This window comes from Medicago sativa, chromosome 4 (genome assembly GCF_051527215.1).
Source record: "Medicago sativa cultivar Bolivia chromosome 4, Bolivia_mono, whole genome shotgun sequence".
Taxonomy (NCBI): domain Eukaryota; kingdom Viridiplantae; phylum Streptophyta; class Magnoliopsida; order Fabales; family Fabaceae; genus Medicago; species Medicago sativa.
Window position 1 is genome coordinate 81,467,922 of NC_140752.1, and position 12,990 is coordinate 81,480,911.

Sequence of the window (12,990 nt, forward strand, 5' to 3'; positions counted from 1 at the left end):
CAAGATGAGGGTTCAAGAACTGCCTAACCAAATTGAGCAAGGAGAACACTGACCCCAACTTGTCTCCCTAATTATAGAAGAAGAAAAAAGAAGGCATTAAAGGAACTTCAATTCTATTTATAATCTATTAAATTTGAAGAGCAAATTATAAAGCTGCCAAGTAAATATTTTCCAACCCTCACATCAGTCTTTTTTAACTACCTTCTCATGTATTGTCACTTTTGTTGTTGGTTGTATTTCTACCTTAACAACCATCCCATCTTAAAGGAGATTACATCTTTGCAGAGAATATAAACTCCAGTGAAGGATCCTGAACAGCCATAATTTTTTTATTACTTTTAATTTATTTGGTGAATTTGAGTCAATGCAGCTTATTTGTCTTGCTGATTAAGGTTTGCCTTATGTATAAGAATATTAGTGAAAACAGGCCAAACACTATAAAGATGAATGTCGAATTTGAAGGAGATAGTTCAATAAGACTTCGATAGGAGTTTCAAACAGAAACAGAAGCTACCAAAGGATACAAAATTGATCTTAAGAAATATGAAGCGATCCTCAAATCAGAATACAAGTAGCCAAGACATAATCAAGTAAAGGATGGAGTAACTCGTACAAAAGCAAAACACTTGAATGGTCCATATAAATGTTGAAATTACCGGAATGTTAAGCACATGAATTAAATGGGAAATTAATCTGATCATATGCACAAATCCTCCTTGTTACCATCATCCATCTACTTCCCAATCCCATGATAAGCATTCTGAACCTGCTTCAACAGCATCAAAAGTTTCTTGGTGAGTTGGTGGTTGAGTTTACGATGTCTTCTTTACCTTTTAACTAGTTACTTTAATTAAGAACCATGTTCTACAGTCCCTTTATAGATAAAAAGGATGATGATGCAAAAGAAACATTTATGATTAAAAAAGTGGCACGTGCAATTTTCATTATCTCACAAAGAGTCACAACTAAATGACTACAATAATGCCTAAACTAAATGACAGCTTCAGCTTCACAACTACGCGAGAAGAGCACTTATGGTCTCCCAGACCCGCACATGTGAAACAATCTTTATCCTTGGCAGGATGCCAAACCAGAAATGTAGCTTATTCTTGATGGTGGTTAGAGAGGGAATAATTAGCTACTGTGCATGCTTTTTTATTCCAAATATACAACTATTTCATTCTGCAGCACATATGCTACTGATATAAGACCATCAATACCCAGTAACTCACATCAATTTTTATTATGCTTGTGAGATTTAACAGCAAAAAAAAAACAAGGATTCTTAGTGTGCAACCTTTCTCCGACGAAAGTTTAACAAAAATACGCAAATATCCAATCAAATTGCAAAATAATATATTAACCACCAACCAATGGTAGATAACTTTCAGCACAAACAAAAAATGGTAGATAACTTCGTACGCACAAATTTTGATGATGTTATTCGGACAGCTGTTTTCAGTACTCCAACAGTACGACAAAATAAGGAGCCTTTTACTAAAAAATACAAAAAATAAGCAACCTTTGTTGTATGCTTCCAGCAATTATGTGATGATTAGTAAGAAGAAAAATGCTACAAAGCAACGCCTAAGTTGTCTCACTTCTTGACCTCTTCATACTCTGCCTCTGGAGCCTGTTCACCACCACCTGGAGAACCTCCATCAGAGGAACCTCCACTTGACCCACCTGACATATGCTGACCAATCTTTGACACGGCTTTGTTTGCAGCGTCAAGTTTTGTCTTAATTTCATCAACACTTTCTCCTGCTATAGCCGTTCTCAAATCTGAGACCGCATCTTCAATTTCCTTCGCAACCTCACTAGGAATCTTTTCCCTATACTCGCTCAAACTCTTTTCAATCGAGTAGATTGATGTGTCGGCACTATTCTTGATATCAATAAGTGCTTTCCTTTCCTGATCTCTCTGAGCATGCAACTCAGCTTCTTTGACCATATTATTAATTTCATCATCTGAGAGTCCTCCTGATGAGCGGATGGTAATCTGTTGTTCTTTTCCAGTGGATTTGTCTTTGGCAGAGACAGTAACAATCCCATTGGCATCTATGTCAAAAGTGACTTCAATCTGAGGCAAACCTCTTGGGGCAGGAGGAATGCCAACAAGGTCAAATTCTCCAAGACTCTTGTTGTCTGCAGCCATTTCACGCTCCCCTTGGAGCACCTTGATACCCACTTGAGTCTGATTGTCAGCTGCTGTCGAAAACACCTGAAACAATGATTTCAAAATTAAGAATATACCTGTTACATTAAATAAATCTGAATAGGATAAACATCTGAAATGATAAAACTCGCGAAAACGAGAAACTTAGGGCCTGTTTGATTTCCTTTTCAAAATCTACATGTTACATTAAAAAAAATCTGAATAGTGAATCGATAAAACAGGCGAAAACAAAAGAGAAATCTAGGGCCTGTTTGATTTCCTTTTTATTGAATAAAACAGAAACACCTTCTAGGTGTTATCCTTTTTCTGATTCTATGTGAACAAACTACATTAAAATCGTAATCGTATTGCTGTTTCAAATTACCAAGCAGATTTTATTTTTAAATTTTTTCTTAAAAACAGTTTTTGGAATTTTGCAAAAGAGCATTTAAAAACTATAAACCAAAATAAAACCAAACAGGCCTTCAGTTATTTACAATGGTTCTCTTCTTTACCCTTGGAATGTCAGTAAGATACTTTTTTTGGAGGGGTTGGGGGAGATTTGATTAAGGAAATAATTGTGTGATTCAATGCTACATTACTTCCTCAGAAATAGAAAACAATTCTTAAGTAAATGTTTATAAAAAAGTTGTCTTGAGTAATTAAAATTACCTGACTCTTCTTTGTAGGAATTGTTGTGTTGCGGGAGATCAATCTTGTAAAGATACCACCCAAAGTCTCAATACCCAGGGATAGAGGAGTGACATCTAGGAGTAGCAGCTCTTTAACATCACCACGGAGAATACCACCCTGAAGAGCTGCTCCCATTGCAACAGCCTCATCAGGATTTACTCCTTTGCTAGGACTCTTTCCAAAGATCTCTGAAACCACCTCCTGCACTTTAGGTACACGAGTCATCCCTCCGACGAGAAGAACCTCATCAACATCCTTGATAGATATGTTGGCATCTTTCAAGCAGCTCTTACAGGGTGCCTTTGTCCTTTCAATCAGGTTATTTACCAAAGCCTCAAACTTCGATCTAGTCAACGTGATATTCAAATGCTTTGCACCGGATGCATCAGCAGTGATGAAAGGAAGGTTTATTTCAGTTTGTGAAGTTGAAGAGAGTTCTATTTTTGCTTTCTCAGCAGCTTCTCGAAGCCTCTGCAACGCAAGCTTATCCTTTGCAAGATCAATACTATCAGTTCTCTTGAATTCACTTACTAGAAAGTCCAACAAAGCATTATCAAAATCTTCTCCTCCCAAGAAAGTGTCACCATTGGTAGCTTTCACCTGAAAAATATGTTATCAGTGACCACTTACATAATTATTCCTAATGATAGGTTAAGAAAGATGGCAGCATGGAAGAAATAAGTGTTCATACCTCAAATACACCGTTTGAAATTTCTAAAATGGACACATCAAATGTTCCACCTCCGAGATCAAAAACAGCAATGAGCCCCTCTTTGCTGTTCATCCCATATGAAAGTGCAGCTGCAGTGGGCTCATTGATAATTCTCAGCACTTCAAGACCGGCAATTCTACCAGCATCTTTTGTTGCCTGCCTCTGAGCATCATTGAAGTAAGCTGGAACAGTAACTACAGCTTTAGAAATTGTTTTTCCAAGGTATGCCTCAGCAGTTTCCTTCATCTTAGTAAGAACAAAAGCACCAATTTGGCTGGGAGAATACTGCTGCTTATTGATTTCAACCCATGCATCTCCATTGGGTGCCTTGACAATCTTATAGGGTACCATTTTCATCTCCTTTTGTGTTTGCGGATCATCAAAGCGCCTACCAATCAAACGTTTGGTGCCAAAAAGAGTATTTGTTGGGTTGGTTACAGCCTGACGCTTGGCAGGTGTACCAACAAGCAGCTCTCCTTTCTGGTTGAAGGCAACCACTGATGGTGTTGTCCGAGCTCCTTCAGAATTCTCAATAACTTTAGGATTCTGAAAAGGGTATAAGCATTAGTCCAGGCAAAAACCATGCACCAAAAACATGTCCAAAAGTAATCAAGAGAAATAGAGCCTTACCTTTCCCTCCATTAAAGAAACACATGAATTGGTAGTCCCCAAATCAATTCCAATAACATCACTACCAGCAGGCCTAGAACTGTAGTACAAAAGCAATTTTACAATAAGCAAATTTGATGAAAAATTGAAACTGCCATACAGTACAGAACAAAGGCAAAACAAAGCACCTGAAAGGTCGAGCCAAACTTGCCCACTTTTGAGCTGCATATGATGGCTTAGTGCTGCCTGTCAACTGCAAAACAATCAAAAGAAAGGAAAATTATCTTCTGAACAATGCTCATTACATACAAGACTAAAACAAATCTAACAACCGCTGTTCCATGAATGATACCATGATATCAACAGTTATTATTAGTCACAATACAAGAATCAATTATAAAATTATGAAAAATTAGACTGGATGCAACAAAGCAGTAACAACCTGTCATTGAACATGGTAACAGTATAGCCAGTCGCAAAGGTAATCCAACAAATATACATGACCCAATGATCGGTAACACAAAAAATTACCTTTCATCATCCCTAACACACACAGAGACCCAAATGATAGTATCACGGAACCACAGATTATGTGAAAAGTAGAAAAAATAAACTTTTTTCAGATTCACGTCTCAGATTCACAGAACCACGTCTCAGATTCACAGATCTTAAAATCGATTATGTGAAAAGTAGAAAAAATAAACTTTTTTCAACAATTTAAGCAAAACCCACAGATTGATACGCTATGCAAATAACCTAACTCATAAAACATTGAAGATAAATCTATAACACAATAAATGAGCAAAAATAGTGAAGTGAGGCAATAGAGATTTACCGATCGAAAGGCAGAGACAGAGGAAGAAGCAAGATCGCGGCGGAGAGCACGGCGCAAGACGGCGGCCATAGTGAATCGGAGAATAGAGAGAGAGAGAGAGAAAGAAGGGTTTAGTTTTGTTTGGCTGTGAAGTGAAATTAGGGTTTAGGGTTTTGGTAGTGACGAATGAGGTTATGAAATGTGCGGTTGTAATAATATAGGGGTGGGTGTATTCTTGTCCTTCAAGAAAATAAAGTTTAGATCCAATTTTCTTCTTCTTCTTTTTTTTCTTTCTTCATAAATAAAGGTTTGGACCAAATCATCCCTCAAAAAAAAAAAAAATTGGACCAAATCAAATAAATATTATACTGATTTTTTTAAATAAATAATATATATATATATATATATATATATATATATATATATATATATATATTTGTGTGTGCGCGCTAGGGATGAAAGGAAAATAAATATATAATACTTTCTATATATATATATATATATATATATATATATGACATATCAAATGAGAGGAGTAACTTAAATGAGAGATGAGAGGATATAATATCATCCGTTGGATCAAAATACACGGTCAAGATCAAATTTCAATAAAAAAGGCTCCACACATGTGATTCCTTTTGACTATTTTCTTCATCCTTTTCTTCTGTTCCAATCGCATATCCAAACAATGGAACCCTTCACTGGCAACAATCTCAACCCCAACCACGATCTCTATATGTGTTTTTTACTTAGTCTAAAATCTAAATCTGCCATCCACCACAAATTCTATATGTGTTTATAAAACTCTTAGTAAATCTATCAATTACAAACTCTAAGGGGGATGTATTGGATTAGGATTCTATGAGATTTTAAAAGACTTTTTAATTATGAAAAAGTCTTGTGGTATTCAATCAAGACTTTTTGCATCTTAAAAAAAGTCTTGTGGTATTCAATCAAGACTCTTTGTCATTTTAAAAAAGTCTTGAGGTATTCAATCAAGACTTTTCATCACTTAAAAAAAGTCTCATGGTATTCAAAATCATTCAAATTTCGAAGGATTGTTTAATAAATTGGATTTTGATGGATTTTGTGGGATTTCGTAGTGTAATTTTAACAAGAAAAAGTCTTTCATGAAAAGATGAGATTTCTTGGGATTGTTTTTCATTTAAAAGTTACTATCTCTTTTTTCTCCCTCCCCCCTCTCTCCCCTCCCCCCTCTCTCCTTTCTCTCTTCGTCTCTCTATCTCTCCTTTTATCTCTCTCTCTCTCTCTCTCTCTCTCTCTCTCTCTCTCTCTCTCTCCCTCTCCCTCTCCCTCCTCTCTTCTCTCTCTCTCTCACCTCTTAGAAAAACTCAAACGACTTCTCTAATTTCAAACACAAAATGAGGGCTGACACAATTTTTTTTTTTTTTGAAAGATTTGCAAGGGTTGTCATAATTTTAAATATGTACAATTGAATATTGTGGGAATAACATTTTTAACAAATAAAAAATGTGTATGGAGAATAATGTGTTAAGAGTGTTTTTTAGTCCCTTAAAATCTTATAAAATCCATAAAATCCTTAAAATTTTAAAATCAATAGTAAAAGAATTTTTTATTGGTTTTATTTTTCTTTATTCAAACGCTAGAATTTATTTGTTCATTATTTTTATCATTCACGCTTGTAAGTTTGTTCTTTTTTCCCCTAAAATTCATTGAATCCTTTAAAATTTTAAAATCCCATAAAATCCTTTGAAATCCTTAAAAGTCAGTGTGATAAATCCATTAAAATCTTGAGTGTATAAAGTCTTTTACATAAAAAGTCTTTTAAAATCTTACAGAATCAATACAATCTCACACAGTCTTTTAAAATCTTAAAGACTTTTTTTATTAAAATAGTCTTTTAAAATCCTAATCCAATACACCCCCCTAAATCTCCAATCCACCTCAAATCTAATTCACAAATTCCACGATTTTGTGTACCCCACCGATGCCAAGTCAAAGGCTGTGTTTGGTAACATAAAAAAGCTAGCTTATAGCTTGTTGGACTAGTTTATAAGCTTGTTTTGATAAAATGAGATGTGTTTGGTAAAAAGTTTTTTCACTAGCTTATAGCGTTTTTTAAGAAGCTAATTCAAGTAGCTTTTTAGCTTATAGCTTTTAGCTTTTTATACTTTCTTCCATTTTTATCCTTATTTATTTTAAAAAATAAGTGACCACTAAACCCACGTTATCAAAGTAACTGCCACTTTTTTTTTTCCTTTTTTCTTTTTCGGTTTGCTTAACAGCCATGCAATTTCTTTTTTCCATTTATACATACAGACCCTCTTGCAATCTATTATTTTACATACTATTTATAATTTCAAATAAAACAATATAATTTGCAAAAAATTAAAAAGATATATTATATGAAAGTTCTTTTAAAAAAGATATATTATATCAAAGTTAAAAAGTTTAATTGCACAAAAATCACAATTTAATTTAATACCACATTTACCATTTTAAAGATGAAATCAATTAAAATATTTCAAAATAAATATATTAAGTAAAATTGTTTATAAACAAAATAAATAAATAAAATAGATATGTACTTTTATGTCTTTTTATATTTATCAGCTACTTCAACAACCAATTTTACCAAACACATTAATTTTAATAAGCGAGCTTTTTCAGCTATAAGCTATCAGCTATCAGTCATTAGCTATAAGCTAGCTTATCAGCTATCAGCTAGCTTATAGCTTATTTTTACCAAACACACCCAAAATTAACCATTCCAGATTGGAAATTTTTTTGTTTCTACTTTAGATTCCAATTTTCAACCTAATTTTTAAGGAATTTAATTAATTTATGAAATTACAAAGAAAAATAATTATGAGAATTGTTCGATTGAATAGCAAGCCCCCATTGTTGAATATCTAAGCTTTACTGTTGATTTTTCTTAAAAGTTTATGTCTTTAATTTGATTTTTGTCTGAGAAGAGATTGACAACAATGATTCTTTTGTTAGTTGTCTTTAACTGGAATCTATTGCTGCATAAATGGTACAAAACTGGAAAACACAATTCTATGGGAGTAAGAACAGCAACAATCATGGTGTGTCTTTGTTTATTTTCTTTACGTTTGACTGTAGAAGAAGAAAAGATGCAGTTTTTGTGTTGGAACTGAAGGAGAAATGAAAGCGGCGCTTGAGAAGAGAAGAAACTAGAAAGGGAAATTAATCATATGGTTTCAATAGGTTTTAAAACTAAAATAATGTTAACTATAGGATTTAATCGGATGGCTGTTAATTACTCCTCTCACCCTCTCACTATAACAACTCCTCTCACTTGAAACATCCCCTATATATATATATATATATATATATATATATATATATATATATATATATATATATATATATATATATATATATATATATATATATATATTAATTATACTAGTAGTCTTTAAAAAAAATGATACTAATATTACTTTTTTCTAATGTTAACTCTTGACTTTGAATTAGTCTTGATTATCTCTTCAACCTCAAAAAACTCAGTTCGATGTTTGGCATCGAGAGTCTTATTAGTCCAAAATTCAATCGAGATGTAAGTAAAATTTAACCAAGAATAATCTCACACACTAATAGAACTCGATTTCTTCTAAACTATTTGTTGTTTGGTAGAATTTAATAAGCACTTGAACTCAAATATTTGGTTAATTATAGAATTATTTTAATATATATGTATGTATATATATATTAAAAAAACACATTTTTACTATATATAAAAGAATGGAACGAACGTAAATAAAACACTTCATATGTTCCTGGTTATAAGCACTTTTTCAAAAAAAGTTGTGTCCTTAAATATAAGCTCTTATACAAATTACTAGATACATTTATTTATTTTTTCCAAACATAACCTTAATTGATGCTACTAATTTATCTTCAAATATGAAAACTCAAATTAAATACACTTATAAACAAAAAGCAATTTAGTAACATTCACTTGCAAATTGAACACATTAATTGCACTGTTAGCTTTCTTAATGTTTATGTTTTTGATCAAGAAGACTTATTTTTTTTAACAAACTAAAATGATATATTATAAACAACAATGGATCATCCCGCACAAGGTGTGCAAAGGGAAACCCATCCAAAAGTATTTACACAGTTTAGGTGCTAACAAAACAGAGACACCTAACAAAACAGATAAAAAGAATTACAACTGAGCACCCATGCAAGGGATTGGATGCTTCCATCAATCATGATAACTATAATTAAACGTTGCTTGATTTGATTTCAGCCATAAAAAAGAATTGAGTTTCACCTTCTCGAGCAAACTAGCAGGAGAAAAAACCGCATTTTGGAAAACACAGTTATTTCCCGCCTTCCATAACACCCAAACGGTAGCAAACCAAATAATTCTAAGAAAAACATGAGTAACAACGGATCAAGAAGACTTATAACAAGGGAGGAAGGAAAGAATATAGACTTTTGATATGATTTTTTTCATTTTAAAATTTACCATTTATCATCGTTGTGAGCATGCATGTAAAACAATAAGGACATGTCAACATTTCGAACCAAATTATTCCATATATTCATTATTTCTTTGGATTTGATCATACTCATAAAAAGGGTTCAAATTAGTCTCAATTTCAATTCAAGACAAATTAATCATATCTTCTTAATATTTTACTTGAACTCTAATCTTAATCAATTTCTTGTGAAGTCTAAGAATGCATTCATGAACAAACTAATTTTTTTTAGTCAGGTCCAATTTCTTGTGAAGTCTAAGGCTTTGTTTAGGAGTTTTGAAAGGAGGGGAGTGTCTATAAAAAAATGGGAAGAAAGAAGTGGAAAAATTTAAGAGATACAAGAGTAGAGGATTTTGGGGATTTAGTTTTCTTCATAATATAGAATCTTCTTAATTTGGGGAATTAAAAAATTGTATCGGATGGGGAGTTTTGAGGGTTTTGGGTAAGTTTTTCAAATCCAATTGATGTTGTTATAATATTTTTAAAGTTAAAAATAAATTAATCATGAGTATTTATTTATCATTCTCTACAAAAACCACTCTCGAAAAATTGGAAAGATTTTTCTATTTTTCCTCTAATATCATCCCTCCAAACCTCTTTCCTCCCTTCTCCTCCAAACTTCCAAAGAGAGTGTAAGTTACTTGAACTCTAATCATGATCAATTTCTATTTTTGTTTGTAGTTTTAGGAACTCTTCAATGTTGTTTTTTAATAATAAAAATGAACTTATTAGTAGTGTTGTAGTAGTATTTCTTTGAAAAAATAAGATATATTTTTTCCAACAAAAATAAATTAGCCGTGATGTCTTTGACTAAATCACAAGTAACGAGTGTGAATCTATGCTGCAACAAAGATATATTAAGACAATGGAGATAGAAAGAACACATGCTACAAACAATTTCAAAGAAATAAATATTATTCCTCCATAGTCCACGAAAAAAGATGAATAAGAAGTGTCGCAAACAATTTTGATCAAATACCTACTGAAACAAATATGATTTATTTGTCATGTTTGAAAAGAAAACACAAAATATGAATTCTTAAGGATATAACACGGTAGATTCTTAAATACACCACACACAAAAAGTGAAGGTTGGAGGACACCTTCACCTATTTTTCTTTTTTTTTCCCTTTCACTCGGTTAATCTTTGGTTTCAGTAACTTTTTGTACTTTTTTAGTGGTAAGACGATCAAAACCACTCATAATACAATAACAATCACACACATCCATCCTTAAATTGTTAATTTGATGAACAAATAAGGTTGGTATACAATAGAAATCAAAGTTTGGCGATGAGTATGTTAATTATGATGTCGATGAATAACTGAGTTATGAGTATGTGAGACCTGTAAACAATTCTCAACCCCTCGTTAATTAAAAAGAAACAAATATTTTGTTTCAAGAACAGAGGAGAGTTCATATAAGATAACGCTTTGCTTAAAAATAGAAAATTTATGTTTAATCAGTTGCTTTTGATAAAATTCTCATTGATTTTGCTTGCAAGTCAATTAATTAAACTAAGTTATTTTGATAATTTTGATTATAATTACCAATGACAAATATTTATCCCTAGTTTTTTTGGGCACCAGTGACAATAATATGAATGTTCTTTCTATTATATTCATCGGTGAAAAATATTTATCCAAATTATGTCAATGAAAAATATTTGTCCCGTGTATGACAACTATTAGTCCCGTTTTTCATGTATTAATGAAAAATATTTGTCCCAAGTATTTAATTATATACTAGCGAAAATACGGGCACTTACGTGCTCGTTTTTCTGCTCTTTTTATTGTGTTAACGTTTGAAAATTATGAACGATGTTTTTTTTATAAAATTTTGATTTTGATTGAAACTAGAAATATAAATGTTTGTTGCTTTCAATTTATAACAAACCAAACTTCAAACTAACTATTATAATCTATTTCAATGACACCAACAATATAACAAAAAAAATATAATTTAAATATTTTTTTAATGACGCCAACAACGATCTTTATTATAGAAAATGTTTTTTTTATGTATGAGTGACACATATTTGCTATATATATGTTTTTTTTCGTCATATTTTCCGTGATACATATTGATCTTGTATTTTTTTTTTTTATGTGTTAGAGACACACGTATCTCTTGTGTTTTTTGTATAAATGTAAAATAAAATATAATAAAAGTGAGTAAAAAATGAAGAAGATAACAAAGAATAAGTTAGAGAAAGAGAAAATACCTGAGGGAAAGATAAATATTTTTTTTCGACAAAGGAAAGATAAATATTTTTTGTTAATAAAGAAATATATGAATAGTAAAATGGAATGTGAGAGAAATCTCGTCTTTTTTTTTTTATCAAAAAAGAAGACGAGAGAGAAAGGGTGAAAGATGGAATTTAAAAAAAAATATGGATGTTGTTTCTTCCAAAAAAAGTAAGAAGAAATCAAACAAAATTGCACTTTGCTTTTTTTTTTTTTTTAAGGAAAAATTACACTTTGCTTGTCTAGTGAAATCTTTCATATCCATCTATCTATATATAAAGGAAATAGATAATTTTGGGGTGACTTTTCACTAGGGTTGGGAATAGGCCAGGCTGGCCTACAGGGGCCTACGGCCTGACCTGTTTTGGCCTGGCCTGGCCTGGCCTGTTTCGTAGATAGGCCTAGGCTTAGGCTTTTTAAAAAGCCTGTTTAGTTAAATAGGCCAGGCTTAGGCTTCCAGAAAAGCCTGTTAAGCCTAATAGGCTGGCCTATTAATACTATTTATTAAAAAATGTTTTTTTATATTAAAATAATTGCATATATTAAAAATATAAATATCTTTTTCTCTATCTATTAGTCCCTTAATAGGCTTTGTTGTTATAGGCTTTTAAGTAGGCTTTAATCTAGTTAAAATTTACTTGTAGTTAAATAGGCTTTTAAGTAGGCTTTAAGGCTTGTTTAGCTTATTTAGTAGGCTAAATGAACTATTTGATGACCTTAATATAAAGTAGGCCTGTAAGTAGGCTTTCAGGCCAGTCCAGGCTTTTAAATAGGCCAGGCCAGGCCCAGAAAAACGGCCTATGATAGGCCATAGGCCAGGCTCAGGCCTGTAAATTTTTTCGTAGGCCAGGCTCAGGCCTATCAAAGCCTGGCCTGGCCTGGCCTATTCCCACCCCTACTTTTCACTTTAAAATTTGTCTTTCATTCTGGTCCCTTGACTTATTTTTGCGTTTCATTTTGGTCCCTTAACTTTAAATTGTCTCGATTTGGTCCCTTAAGTATCTCTCTGTTTACCAAAGTGGTCCCTTCCGCTAATTTTCCGTTATGTTTAATAAAAAAAGTTAAATGTGGTACACGTGTCATTTTGTCATTTATTGAGAACTTTTTTTTTTTTATTTCCTTCATCTTCTCCATACAATCCTTCTTTACCAACAACAATGAAATTCTCATTTCTCTAATTCCACTTAAATTCTCAGAAATTCCAACAACAATTTCATTTTTCTGCAGTATGTGCTTCAGCAGCAGAAATTGAAATTGAA

General features: G+C 32.2%; 1 protein-coding gene across 1 annotated transcript; it reads right to left on the reverse strand.

Annotated features, from left to right (window-relative positions):
• Window positions 1-1,334: 1,334 nt before the first annotated feature.
• LOC146932587 (heat shock 70 kDa protein, mitochondrial) lies at window positions 1,335-5,174 on the reverse strand. The gene is made up of 6 exons (XM_085704296.1): window positions 5,008-5,174; window positions 4,361-4,425; window positions 4,194-4,272; window positions 3,543-4,109; window positions 2,831-3,451; window positions 1,335-2,224 (listed from the first exon to the last, which is right to left on the reverse strand). The coding sequence occupies exons 1-6, from the start codon at window positions 5,074-5,076 to the stop codon at window positions 1,598-1,600; spliced, it is 2,028 nt and encodes a 675-aa protein (XP_085560422.1). The 5' UTR covers window positions 5,077-5,174; the 3' UTR covers window positions 1,335-1,597.
• Window positions 5,175-12,990: the final 7,816 nt, after the last annotated feature.

Excerpts from the sequence above, each read along its gene's own strand:
- LOC146932587 (XM_085704296.1), bottom strand. The coding sequence starts at position 5,076 with ATGGCCGCCGTCTTGCGCCGTGCTCTCCGCCGCGATCTTGCTTCTTCC. Across the intron at positions 4,426-5,007 it reads CTGTCTCTGCCTTTCGATCG|TTGACAGGCAGCACTAAGCC; the intron begins GTAAATCTCTAT and ends ATTGTTTTGCAG. Across the intron at positions 3,452-3,542 it reads TTTCAAACGGTGTATTTGAG|GTGAAAGCTACCAATGGTGA; the intron begins GTATGAACACTT and ends CATATTTTTCAG.